General features: G+C 45.4%; 1 protein-coding gene across 2 annotated transcripts in view; it reads left to right on the top strand.

The window, feature by feature from the left end:
- The window catches only part of LOC106576087 (ataxin-7-like protein 1), a 29,289-nt gene that overhangs the window by 12,049 nt on the left and 3,264 nt on the right, over positions 1-13,976 (top strand). For both annotated transcript variants that reach the window (XM_014152973.2, XM_045699724.2), the window contains 7 exons: positions 3,461-3,644; positions 3,887-4,299; positions 5,840-5,922; positions 6,127-6,383; positions 6,836-7,058; positions 12,646-12,767; positions 13,135-13,828. In XM_014152973.2, coding sequence (XP_014008448.1) covers positions 3,461-3,644; positions 3,887-4,299; positions 5,840-5,922; positions 6,127-6,383; positions 6,836-7,058; positions 12,646-12,767; positions 13,135-13,828 — 1,976 coding nt within the window. The remainder of the gene's footprint in view (positions 1-3,460; positions 3,645-3,886; positions 4,300-5,839; positions 5,923-6,126; positions 6,384-6,835; positions 7,059-12,645; positions 12,768-13,134; positions 13,829-13,976) is intronic.

The following is a 13,976-nucleotide window of genomic DNA, read 5'->3' on the forward strand; positions in this document are numbered from 1 at the left end:
TATATTTTACTGTCAAAATAGGGCTCCAGATGTTTATTTTTGTTTTATGGAGATGAATTTGCCTACATCTTTATATGCATTAAGGGACAGTTAGAAAATTACTGGGGGTGGGGGTAACTTTTTTTGCTTTGTTCCGGGCTCCTATTCGTCACACTTGATATTTGCCTTTCCAAAGGCCGCGAAACTACATGTTTCATTGCCCATGATGAGGCTTTTTATCAACGTAATTGACCTCACAATAAGCCAGTGTCGAGTAACTTCCATGACTGCTTTGTGGTGCTGAAATGGGAAGCGGCAGCTGCTGTGCAATCAATCGGGAGGTGGAAAGCACATGGTGCTGAAATTACGCTAATTTGAGTAATTATTTAAAAAAAAAACATTTCACTAATTAACTAACAACGAAGGCTTTGTGTTGGAGCCTATTTCTTCCTATTTAAGAAATAAGAGGTAGGCCTACCTGTTTGGCCGACAATTATACGCTATGTTTAGATTTGTCGGACAGTTCCTTCAATACCTCTGTGTCCGTGAAGGGCTTGGTATGTTAAGTTAAAACCATTGAGGGGGCAGGTCTATGTGAGGGTATACCATAGCCTACTTTTTGTTAAAGAAAATTGCAAAAAGCCTACCCCTTGTTAGTTTAAGATTTTGAAGAAGACAAAACTGATCTTTAACAGCGCTTTCCTCTGATGCTAGAAACGAGCCACAAAATGCACGAGAAAGACGAGACTCTTGCGTATGGGAATATCTTCGGTTTGCCTCTGATATTCAGAATTTCTATAGACTAAGAGTAAAAAAATGTACTTTGCTAGGGAAGTAATCTAGTAGACCTACAGTGTGTAACTCTGTTGCTATCAATTGAGCTGTTCACTTTCTGTAAAAGAGAAGGAGTTTAAACCAAGGCAGCTTTTAAGGATGCACTTGTAACTAGGGTTGGGCGATATTATGATGGTATCGTCTATCGAGGATGATTGACAGCCATTGTCGACGGTGACGTCATCATAATGTGACAGACGATACCTAACCTATTTCAATTTGACTGGCCGTATTAAAGAGATAAGCAGGGCAGTGCATAGGTGACATTCCGAGGAAATTGTCTATATTCCTATTTGCTGTAGCCTATTTCAATTAATATCTTATATTTACAGAATGCAAGAGAACAATGTAGACATGGCCTAGTCACCAAAGCGGCGCTAAATGTCCAGTCAGAATTTTTTCATATTTTTCTCTCTCTCCAATAGGGGATGATTTCTCCCACTGTGCTATTTCATGTTCAAACAATTAATATATCTAATGGAGTTCTAGGCTATCTCAAAGTTTTAAGTAGTTTTTTTAATAACCTACAAATATGGTAGGCCTAAGGTAATAATGAGAGGGATACAGTGCCTTCAGAAAGTATTCACACCCCTTGACCTTTTCCACTTTTTGTTGTTACAAAGTGGAATTAAAATTGATTTAATTGTCTACAACAATATAGCCTGTCAACGTGGAAGAAAAATTCTAACATTTGTTTTTAAAAAAATATGAAAAATAAAACACGATCTTGATTAGATAAGTATTCAACCCCCTGAGTCAATACATGTTAGAATCACCTTTGGCAGCGATTACAGCTGTGAGTCTTTCTGGGTAAGTCTCTAAGAGCTTTCCACACATGGATTGTGCAACATTTGCCAATTTTTCTTTAAAAAATCCTTCACGCCCTGTCAAATTGACAACCATTTTCAGGTCTTGCCATAGATTTTCAAGCATATTTAAGTCAAAACTGTACCTCGGCCACTCAGGACCATTCACTGTCTTCTTGGTAAGCAACTCCAGTGACGATTTGGCCTTGTGATTTAGGTTATTGTCCTGCTGAAAGGTTCATTCATCTCCGGGTGTCTGGTGGAAAGCAGACTGAAGCAGGTTTTCCTCTAGGATTTTGCCTGTGCTTAGCTCCATTCTGTTTCTTTTTTTAATCCTGAAAAACGTCTCACTCCTTAACAATTACAAGCATAACCATAACATTATGCAGCCACCACTATGCTTGAAAAAATTGTGAATAATGTGTTATATTGGATTTGCCCCAAACATAACTTTGAATTCAGGACAAAAAGTTAATTGCTTTGCCATATTTTTTGCAGTATTACTTTAGTGCCTTGTTGCGAAGAGGGTGCATATTTTGGAATATTTGTATTCTGTACAGGTGTCCTTCATTTCAGTCTGTCATTTAGGTTAGTATTGTGGAGTAACTACGATGTTGTTGATCCATCCTCAGTTTTCTCCTATCACAGCTATTCGACTCTGTAACTGTTTTAAAGTTGCCATTGGCCTCATGGTGAAATCCCTGAGTGGTTTCCTTCCTCTCCGGCAACTGAGTTAGGAAGGACACCTGTATCGTTGTAGTGACTGGGTGTATTGATACACCATCCAAAGTGTAATGAATAACTTCACCATAGACGAAGTGATATATAATGTCTGCTTTTTAAAAATTTTGCCCATCTACCAATAGGTGCCCTTTTTTTGTGAGGCATTGGAAAATCTCCCTGGTCTTTGTGGTTGAATCTGTGTTTGAAATTCACTACTCAACTGAGGGACCATACAATTATCTGTATGTGTGGGGTACAGAGACGAGGTAGTCATTCAAAAATCATGTTAAACACTGTTATTGCACACAGAGTGAGTCCATGTAACTTATTATTATATTTACTCCTGAACGTATTTAGCCTTGCCATAACACAGGGTTAAATACTTATTGACTCAAGACATTTCAGCTTTTCACTTTTAATTAATTTGCAAACATTTTGAAAAATATTATTCCACTTTGACATTATGGGGTATTATTGTATGTAGGCCAGTGTACATTTTTGTTACGTTTAATCCATGTTAAATTCAGGCTGTAACACATCAAAATTATACCTATAAAAAGCTGAGACTCTCCTCTCTTCAACATGGACAACAGTAGTTGCTTCTAAAGCTGTGTCGTTCCTGCAATTAGATTTTGAAATGTTTTCCAATCGGAACACATTTATTTCTCCTGGAGAGGAAAGTGGCTTGCTCATCACATCATTAGGTCCCAGTGAAACAGGAGCAGGGCAGACACTTACATTATAGGAATCATGAGTATAATGTACTTCACTGTTTAACCAAATCGTGCTTTTAGCTGCCCAAAAAAGAGGAACGTTTGAGTGAGTGACAATGTAGAATGTGCGGCTCGCACCGATGCGACGACTAATAAAACTCAACTCGTACAGCCAAGTCAAATGGTTGCAGTCTGGAGCCATGGATCACTTGCAAACATCACAGATCCATTGTGTGAATAACTGACTAGTCCGTGATCTACAGCGTTAAGATGTTCTCATGATGCTGGGTGTTTACCAGTTGTGTTGACGCTGTGTATGTTCAGTCTGTATTTCTCCTGACCCTCTCTCTGTGTGTGTGTGTGTGTGTGTGTGTGTGTGTGTGTGTGTGTGTGTGTGTGTCACAGAGCGTCGGCACGGCTCCCCGAGTCCCTCCAGGGGTCCAGTGGCCTCTGTGAAGCCCAATGTGGCAGTGTCCCCCACCCAGGGTCCTACTCCCCCTCTGCCCTTCAGGGTCCCCAGAGACTACTCCCGCTTCAACAAGGCCCCGCTCGCTGTCTACCCTCCCAAGGGTGTCCGCAGCAAGACATAGTGGGTACACACACTGGCCAAATCTTGTGAACATGCAGACATTTCCTACATTGAATTTCCTGCATTGAACTCCGTCATGGTTATTATTATTCTGAATTATTATTCATTTATTTTTATTAAAAAAATTCCATAACTTTCCACTCAATCAATTAGCACCCCCCCCCCCTCTCTCTCGCTTTTTCTCTCTCTCTCATCCCTCTCTCTTGCGTTATCTGTCGCTCCATCCCTCTTTCTCTCTCCAGTGTGTCGTTGCCAGTAGTGAGTCTGGAGAAGATGCCGTGTCTGGGCCATGCAGAGGGCGGAACACATGTCAGAGTCCACTGCTTTTCTTCCACCCCCTCCTGCTCCTCTCCCTCCTCCCTCAAACCCTCTCTGACCCCTCCAGCTCCCCTCAGGGGGTCTCAGGAAAAGCTGGTGAACGGTCGTGGCCCCACCACCCCTTGCTCCTCCACACCCCCCTCCTCGGTGGACCGCCGGCCAAGCCCGGCCCGCTCTCCCGTGGACAAACGGCCCTCCTCTACCCTCTCCCCCCTGGACCACCGCAGACCCTCCGCCTCCCACTCTCCCTCCCCTCGGACCCCTGCAACCCTCTCCCCCCTGGACAGGAAACAGCAGAATGGAACCAAGACCCCCAGGCCTCACAGGAGACTGTCAGGTGAGAACACAGTCTAACCACAGATTTAGGATCAGTTTACCCTACACCCAATCCTACCTTTTAATCATTATCAATGGCCTGTGTGGCTCAGTTGGTGGAATGGTGCTTGCAATGCCAATGATCATGGGTTCGATTCCCGCTGAGGCCACCCATACGAAAATGTATTAATGCAGGATGTTAGTCGCTTTTGGATAAAAGCGTCTGCTAAATAGCATATATTATATCTACAGTATTATAATCAGGGATCAAAACTGACCAGAGATCAGCCAACTTCATCCTCCTCCTAGGTGAACAGACACGGAGAGAACATATGTGTTAATGTACCTTTTATCTGGTATGCAATGTGTATCAACTTAAATTCTTCCACCAGTAATGTGCATATCTATCTAAGCACCATAAAGGCCATGGTATAAATATAAAGCCTATGTTTATAAGTGTTCCTCTCCCCTAACCTTTGAAAGCTGCCCAGTCATAGGAGTGATGGGGCATGAACAGATTCATATGATGGGTTAGGAACTTGGCATGGGTGGGGGCTGTTTTGAAAGAGGAGAGATTGGAGGCTGTTGCTCAACACTAATCCTATGCACTGGGGCCTTGCTAATTCTACTGTGGAGGAGACTTCCCTCGTACCTCTCTCTCCAACTCTCCTATCTCTTTGTTCTTCCGCCTCTCTCTCTTTTTCCCCTCTCTCTTCCTCTCGTCTCTCTTGCCTTTCTCCTTTCTTTCCTCTCTTCCTTTACTCCTCTCTCCCGTCTCTTTCCCAGTCTCTCTCTCTCTCTTTCCCGTCTCTTTCCCAGTCTCTCTCTCTCTCTCTTTCCCGTCTCTTTCCCAGTCTCTCTCTCTCTCTCTCTCCCGTCTCTTTCCCAGACTCTCTCTCTCTCTCTCCCGTCTCTTTCCCAGTCTCTCTCTCTCTCTCTCTCTCTCTCTCTCTCCATATGTTGTTGTCTCTGCTCTGTGCGTCCCTCCAGCTCTATGATTTAGAAGTAAGTGTAATTCATGAGCTACTGCTGCCAAGGCGTCTGCTCCTTAAAAACCTTCCCACCGCTTGGGACTCCCAACTGGCCTCATCTACTCTCATCTCCTAAACACATACTCCTGAGAGAGAGACACACACTTCTCATCTCCCACACAAGCGGTAACACACACGCAGTAACACACACACAGACACTTTTCATCTCCCGCATACACACACTCACATACACATGCACATACACTCTCCTCTCATCTTCCAAACACACACATACTCCCAACCACTCCCATAACTCAGACTACCTAGCTAGATTATAGATATTACATGTGGAAGATTACTGGGACAATTGAAGTGTTTAACTCAGGGGAAACTTCTCAGGAGAATTTGGGACATTTCAGTCAATCAACAGTCTACTGTAGGTCCTATAACACACTTTTGTAAGACACTTCTCTCCTGTCATTCACGATATATTGGCAAAAGATTACTTCATGGTGCTCTGGAAGACAACATTCTGAAATCAGCCGCGATGACCTGGTTTGATTTTTTTCTCTCTCTGTCTGGTGTTTACAGGGAGGGTGTTTGACCCGAACAAGCACTGTGGAGTCCAGGACCCGGAGAGCAAACGGTCCTGCACGCGATCACTCACCTGCAAGGTGAGACACACTGACCTCTAACCTCACATCTCATTGGCTACACAGCTAATTCTGACCATCAGTACGCGTTACTTTATTTTGCCTTATGTGTTTTATTTTCCTTGATACCAGGGAAAACTACATTTTAAGTCTCATTTAAATGTGTTTTTATTGCCCTCTTGTGCCCACTTCTCTTTGTTATTATATTGTGTGTCTGTCTTCCAGACTCACTCCCTGATCCACCGACGGGCCGTCCCAGGCAGGCAGAAAGAGTTTGATATCCTCCTGGCGGAACACAAGGGCAGAGCGAAGGAGGGGGCAAAGGAGAAAGAGAAGGAGGGGGGGCAGAGGAGGGAGTCACAGGGGGGCAGTCAGAGCACCCCTGCCAATGACACTACCCCCTCCACCCTGCCCCCCCACTGCCACAATGGCAGAACCGTCTCCACTCTCAAACTGCGGCTGGCTAATGCACACATACCCAGGTAGGGGGCAGCACTGAGGCCAAAGTCAATGTATAGCTTCTATTCATTCAATGGAATCGTATACTTGTTATGACATTTGTTCAATAAAGATGCTGTGTTTGCTTCTCAGGAATATTAGACCAAAGTTAGACCAAAGTTGCATATTTGCAAGACATTGTACTGCACTGTTGGAGCTAGTAACATAAGCATTTTGCTGCACCTGCTATAACACCTGCAAATCTGTGTACGCAACCAATTAACTTTGATTTGATTATTTTTTAAATCACTCAGTTCAAACTCACACCACTAGGGGGTGATGTAAACTACTGTTGATAGCAGAATCAGAATCCAAGTGAAACAAGGCGATTTTGACACTTGTTCTTTTTGTAGGTCATGTTAGTGTCAAGTTCGAAACATTTTCTACCTTTCACTTTTTCTCCTCTTTCTTTTTCGCTCTCCCCCTCTGTGTGCAGGGTACCAGGTGGTGGGGGCGCTGCTGTCCTATCCTCCACCCCCGTCCCCCCAGCCTCAACCCAGGACCCCCCAGCCCCTGTCTGGCAGAGGGCAGGAGAGGACCGGGACGGTCGTTTGTCCAGTTATGAGGGCGACCCAGGAACACCAGAGGACCCTGACAGAGACGTAGACGGAGACCGACCGTCCTGCCACTACTCCCCTCACCACCCTCGACCGCTGGCGGTATGTACCCGTACCTTTAGTCAATTAACATACGCTCTTATCCAGGGTCACTTACAGGAGAAATGTAGGTTAAATGCCTTGTCTACCCAATATTTAACATTAAGGTAGCTATGCGCAAAAATATGTATAATTTGTACGAAGGGTGTGTAAGTAATTGCTAAATTTCAGCTGCTTCTAAAATATCTGTAAACTAATAAACGACTTGTAAATCCTTTATAAAACACCCAGACTGAAATCAACCCTACGCCCCTACCCTAGAGCTAGGAAGATAAACCGAAAACTACCGACACGGACATTGCCCTCTTACCAAAACGCTTCGGTAAATCTGTAATTTTCGGTGAATATGCTACATAACGTTCCTATAGATGTTTTTGTTCTAAAACCATTATTTTGTCAACAGTAATGTCCGTTACTGTACTTTCATTGCAGAAAGCACATTATCTTCCTAGTCCCTGTTTCGCTACTAGGTCTCGCTCCCTTTCCCCACTTTGCGCACCAAGTGAATGGACAGATGCATTCTGGTAAGTACAGGCTTACAACCATTGATCAACATTTCAAAATGTAATTTTGGGGGAAAACGACGTTTTTAAAACGTATTTTTACTGTTAAAAATTGGACAGTCTCAGGTTTATGTGAGTATATTTTATCCTCGGCTCTCAATATTGAGGAAATAACACCAATTTACAGACCGAATATGGAATTGAGATGATGGGCTGACCGTAACGGGCCATTTGCAGTCAATACATCAAGTATACATCAAGTCTATTGATGCCTACCAATGGAAAGTTTTTGTTGAGGCATTACATTTACTGTTAGATCAATTACATGGCTATCCAGCAACAATATCATATATTTAGGGTTAGCAATATGTGTTTTGAGTTCCTACTTCCTCAGGTGGTGAATTTATGTATCATATTGCCTAGGCCAATATGCACCAAAAAAAAAGATGCAGGCAAATGAATCTATAAAAAGCCAAGAAGAAATCGGATCATTCTGGATCCTATTTTGACAGGTTGCACGTCAAAATATCCCTCATGCATTCACTGAACATGTTAGATGAGATATTGTAGCTAACTTTCATGTCTGTCTTGGCACTGGCAAAGCCAGTCTAGTCCCCTGCCGCTAATGGAAAGTGACTGTGTATTTATCGTTATCGAGCAAAATGAGTCAATTTATTGTGATGTGACCCCCCCCCCCCCACACACACACTCTTTGAAACCTCAGCCGGCCTGCCTGATGACAATGCTATAGAGCTATGCCTTAGTAATGACTGCGGAGCTATTGCCATGTCACCGTACTGAGTGGCGCAGTGGTCTAAGGCACTGCATCCCAGTGCAAGAGGCGTCACTACGGTCCCTGGTTCCAATCCAGGCTGTATCACAACCGGCCGTGATTGGGAGTCCCGTACGGCGGCACACAATTGGCCCAGCGTCGTCTGGGTTTGGCCGGGGTAGGCCGTCATTGTAAATAAGAATTTGTTCTTAACCGACTTGCCTAGTTAAATAAAGGTTACATTTAAAAATGTAAAAAACTAGGGGTGTAACGATACACATATTTGTACTGAACTGTTCGGTACGGAGACCTCAGTTCAGTCCGCACTGTGAACACGAATGAATACATACAAATATTACAAAATATAAACACTAAACCTATAGGCTATCAAATCAAATGTTATTTGTCACATACACATGGTTAGCAGATGTTAATGCGAGTGTAGCGAAATGCTTGTGCTTCTAGTCCCGACCATGCAGAAATATCTAACAAGTAATCTAACAATTTCACAACAACTACCTTATACACACAAGTGTAAATGAACGAATAAGAATATGTACATACAAATATATGAATGAGTCATGGCCCGAACGGCATAGGCAAGATGCAGTAGATGGTATAGAGTACAGTATATCCATATGAGATGAGTAATGTAGGGTATGTAAACATTATATAAAGTGTCATTGTTTAAAGTGACTAGTGATACATTTATTACGTCACATTTTTTATTATTAAAGTGGCTAGAGATTTGAGTCAGTATGTTGGCAGCAGCCACTCAATGTTAGTGATGGCTGTTTAACAGTCTGATGGCCTTGAGATAGAAGCTGTTTTTCAGTCTCTCGGTCCCAGCTTTGATGCACCTGTACTGACCTCGCCTTCTGGATGATAGCAGGGTGAACAGGCAGTGGCTCGGGTGGTTGTTGTCCTTGATGATTTTTTTGGCCTTCCTGTGACATCGGGTGGTGTAGGTGTCCTGGAGAGCAGGTAGTTTGCCCCGGTGATGCGTTGTGCAGACCTTACTACCCTCTGGAGAGCCTTACGGTTGTGGGTGGAGCAGTTGCCGTACCAGGCGGTGATCCAGCCCGACAGGATGCACTCGATTGTGCATCTGTAAAAGTTTGAGTGTTTTTGGTGACAAGCCGAATTTCTTCAGCCTCCTGAGGTTGAAGAGGCGTGTTGTGCCTTCTTCACCACACTGTCTGTGTGGGTGGACCATTTCAGTTTGTCCGTGATGTGTACGCCGAGGAACTTAAAACTTTCCACCCTCTCCACTACTGTCCCGTCGATGTGGATAGGGGGGTGCTCCCTCTGCTGTTTCCTGAAGTCCACGATCATCTTGACGTTGAGTGTGAGGTTATTTTCCTGACACCACACTCTGAGGGCTCTCACCTCCTCCCTGTAGGCTGTCTCGTCGTTGTTGGTAATCAAGCCTACCACTGTAGTGTCATCTGCAAACTTGATGATTGAGTTAGAGGCGTGCATGGCCACGCAGTCATGGGTGAACAGGGAGTACAGGAGAGGGCTGAGAACGCACCCTTGTGGGCCCCCAGTGTTGAGGATCAGCGGGGTGGAGATGTTGTTTCCTACCCTCACCACCTGGGGGCGGCCTGTCAGGAAGTCCAGGACCCAGTTGCACAGGGCGGGGTCGAGACCCAGGGTCTCGAGCTTAATGACGAGTTTGGAGGGTACTATGGCGTTAAATGCTAAGCTGTAGTCGATGAACAGCATTCTTACATAGGTATTACTCTTGTCCAGATGGGTTGGGGAAGGTTTTAATAGTTGCTGTGGGTACAACATCACCGATGCACTTGCTAATAAACTCGCTCACCGAATCAGCGTATTCATCAATGTTATTGTCCGACGCTATGCAGAACATATCCCAGTCCACGTGATCGAAGCAGTCTTGAAGCGTGGAATCAGATTGGCCGGACCAGCGTTGAACAGACCTGAGCATGGGCATTTCCTGTTTTAGTTTCTGTCTATAGGCTGGGAGCAACAAAATGGAGTCGTGGTCAGATTTTCCGAAAGGAGGGCGGGGCAGGGCTTTGTATGCGTCACGGAAGTTAGAGTAACAATGGTCCAGGATTTTTTCCGCCCGGGTAGCGCATTCGATACGCTGATAAAATTTAGGGAGTCTTGTTTTCAGATTAGCCTTGTTAAAATCCCCAGCTACAATGAATGCAGCCTCAGGATATGTGGTTTCCAGTTTACATAGAGTCCAATTAAGTTCATTCAGGGCCGTCAATGTGTCTGCTTGGGGGGGGGGCATACATACGGCTGTGATTATAATCGAAGAGAATTCTCTTGGTAGATAATGCGGTCGACATTTGATTCTAAGGATTTCTAGGTCAGGTGAGCAAAAGGACTTGAGTTCCTGTATGTTGTTATGATCACACCACGTCTCGTTAATCATAAGGCATACACCCCCGCCCTTCTTCTTACCAGAGAGATGTTTGTTTCTGTCGGCGCGATGTATGAAGAAACCAGGTGGCTGTACCGACTCCGATAGCCTGTCTCGAGTGAGCCACGTTTCCGTGAAACAAAGAACGTTACAATCTCTGATGTCTCTGGAAGGCAACCCTTGCTCGGATTTCGTCTACCTTGTTGTCAAGAGACTGGACGTTGGCGAGTAGTAAACTCGGGAGCGGTGCGCGATGTGCCCGTCTACGGAGCCAGACCAGAAGACCGCTTCTTCTGCCCCTCCTGCGGCGCCGTTGTTTTGGGTCGCCTACTGGGATCCGATCCATTGTCCTGGGTGGTGGTCCAAACAGAGGATCCGCTTCGGGAAAGTCTTATTCCTGGTCGTAATGTTGGTAAGTTGACGTTGCTCTTATGTTCCTCCCTGCTGTATGTAATCAAACTTAAGATTTCCTGGGGTAACAATGTAAGAAATCATACATAAAAAAACTAAATAATGCATAGTTTCCTAAGAACGTGAAGCGAGGCGGCCATCTCTGTCGGCGCCGGAAGATATGATACGTATGCTGCGTTTACAGGTCTACACCTCTTGAGTAAATCTTAACTGAAAAAATAACATTTCAGGCTATTCCGTTAAAACAAGCTATGCGCACGTTAATCAAAATTAAAGTCTTAATTGGGGCATTTGAAAGTGCTCTTTTCTGAGGCGTAGCCGGGAACTAGTTCTATGGTGGGGTCGATAAACCACAATTGGAGGATCCTCCATTGTTTTAATCTCCCGTTTGGGAACATTTTGGCTTCCTAGTAGATTACAACAGCGATGGAGATAGAGTTGTGGGTAAAACGTTAGCAGTATGTCGCCATGCTCAACGAGAACAGCCTATGCAGCTGCCAACACCTCAAATATGTTGACATCACCTCAGTATACCGCATGCAAGCAGCCCTTGGCAGCTGATTCTGACCTGACCAAACAATTTACAAGAGCGATAGGTAGGCTATGTTTATATTTTTTTTTACAGTCTTTGGTTTATAGCCGCGGATATGTGCCTATTCTCGGTGGTTGAGAATAGATGGTTGTGAAAGTGCTCGAGCCACGTTACAAACTTCCCTCTTGCACCCATTTCAGCTAACAGGTAGTATCTGCTCTATATAAGCATACAAAAGCCAAAGTTTTCAATGAATTGGCACTTACTAAAACAGTAACAGCTCATCGCGTTACCCCCAAGTGGAAGATGCTTCAGAAACGCCCCCTTTATGAGTGTCACAAGTGCGCATCTGGCACTGAAGGATGCAGTATCATGGTGCATTCGTTACCAAGAGGGAAGTGGGAATTTGCCACTCGAACGGCCCTCCAACTGGTAATTACTAGTGGGAAACTCCTGAGCTCCCACTTCGCCCACATACTGACCTTTGACGCCACCTACTAAGGAAATGGCCGCTAACAGCATTTTCAGCAGTTCAATGCAACAACTAAACATTATTTATAAAAAGCAATCTATTAATGTGGATTTTGAACTGTATAACTGTATAATATCTGTACTTTTAGTTTAGCCATTAGCCAATCTGCGTTTCTCAATGAGTTCAAATCACATGAATGCATCCAACTGGTAAATTCCTACCTCCCGCATGGTTACAAACGCAGCATCAGAGTGGAAACTTGAGGCCCAACATAACAATCCTGTCACGACAGACAATGCCAGGAACATTGTGAATGCTGAACATTGTGAATGGCATTTTAATCTTCCCGCTGTCCCGAAACCGAACCACGACCCCAAAACCTCAATACGTACCGAACCATGGGTTTGGTGAACCGTTACACCCCTAGCTTGAAGCCATCCATACAGGCTGATTTGATCTCTTTTCTCCGACTGTGTTAACCCCTCCCTCCGTGTTTCAGTGCTGTGCATTCAGCAGCAGGCTGATGGGGCGTGGTCACTATGTGTTTGACCGGCGGTGGGACAGGATGAGGCTGGCGTTACACTGCATGGTGGAGAAACATGTCAACGCTCAGATGTGGAGGTGAGGAAAGTGCATGTATTGTTGTACCAGTATAAATTATTTGTCGGCCCGTGTTCTGGGGCTCTGGGACCAACTCCAATGTATTTACATCCAGCTTTAGACTTCTGAGATGCTCTGTGGAGAAAGTGGGTTCAGCTGTCTAGGGAAGACACACAGAGACTCATAGACACTATTAATAGGTGTGGAATGGCAGATGTTAGTATGTCCTGGATCTGCTGAGGCTCTGGCATAGGACATCAGCAGCCAGCTCATTTTCTAGACAGAAATGTATCTGAACCCCTGTAAATCTACAGGTCAGTATTTCATTATGGCTCTGGTTTTCCTAACGCGCTGCCTCTGCCTGTCTCTGTCGTCTGTTGTGTTACAGAAAGGTGCCCCTGGCTGCTGAGAGCCCTCCCTCCCCCAGCTCTCTCACCCCTCCTCCCCCCCTTTCCTCCCCCTCCTTCCCTTCCTCCACCAACGGAGCCTTCTCCTTTGGATCCTACTCCACAGCCTTCCCCCAGAATGCATCAGCAACAGGGTTGTTTGGCATCAGGGACCCCTCCCAGCCCCTGGCCCCTATCTCCACCCTAGGGAAACCCCGTAACGGCACTTCCACCAAACCCATCAGGCCCCCAGGGGCCACTGGTGGCGCGGCCAAGAAGAGGAGGACCACCCTTCCACCTAGTTCTGACACTCTCAGGGGGAACAACAACAGAAGCTACCACACTCTGACTCCCACCCCCGTGCTCAGCTCTGGCGTGCCCCCCCTTAGTGGTAGGAGAAAGACCTTAGGACACAGTGCCAGTGAGGTGGGGGTCAGGGCCGAGGACTGGTACTCCAACCCTGACCCAACCACCACCACACCCTACTCCCTCACTACGGACCACCCCAGCCCCCTGCCTCCACCCAGCCCCCTGGCCTACGGAGGAGGGGTGGATGGGAGAAAGAGGAGGAGCCCCAGTGCGTACGGAGGAGGAGGGAAGCCCAGTAAGGTGACCAAAGCAGCAGCAGGGCTGGACGGCATCTTCAGGAGGAACAGCACTGGACTTCTGGCCTCAGGCCCCGAGTCACCTCGACAGGTAAACACACCTTCTAACTCACCTGGTTACTCACATTGTAATTCACCTCACTTAACAGCTTCAAGTTAGCTTGGCTCAAATAGCCTGCCTCATATTTATTTTTGCTGTCATGGATTATACACATTGATGTCGTTTTTGGATATGGGTT

This window comes from Salmo salar, chromosome 17 (genome assembly GCF_965601325.2).
Source record: "Salmo salar chromosome 17, fSalSal1, whole genome shotgun sequence".
In the NCBI taxonomy this organism is placed as follows: Eukaryota; Metazoa; Chordata; class Actinopteri; order Salmoniformes; family Salmonidae; genus Salmo; species Salmo salar.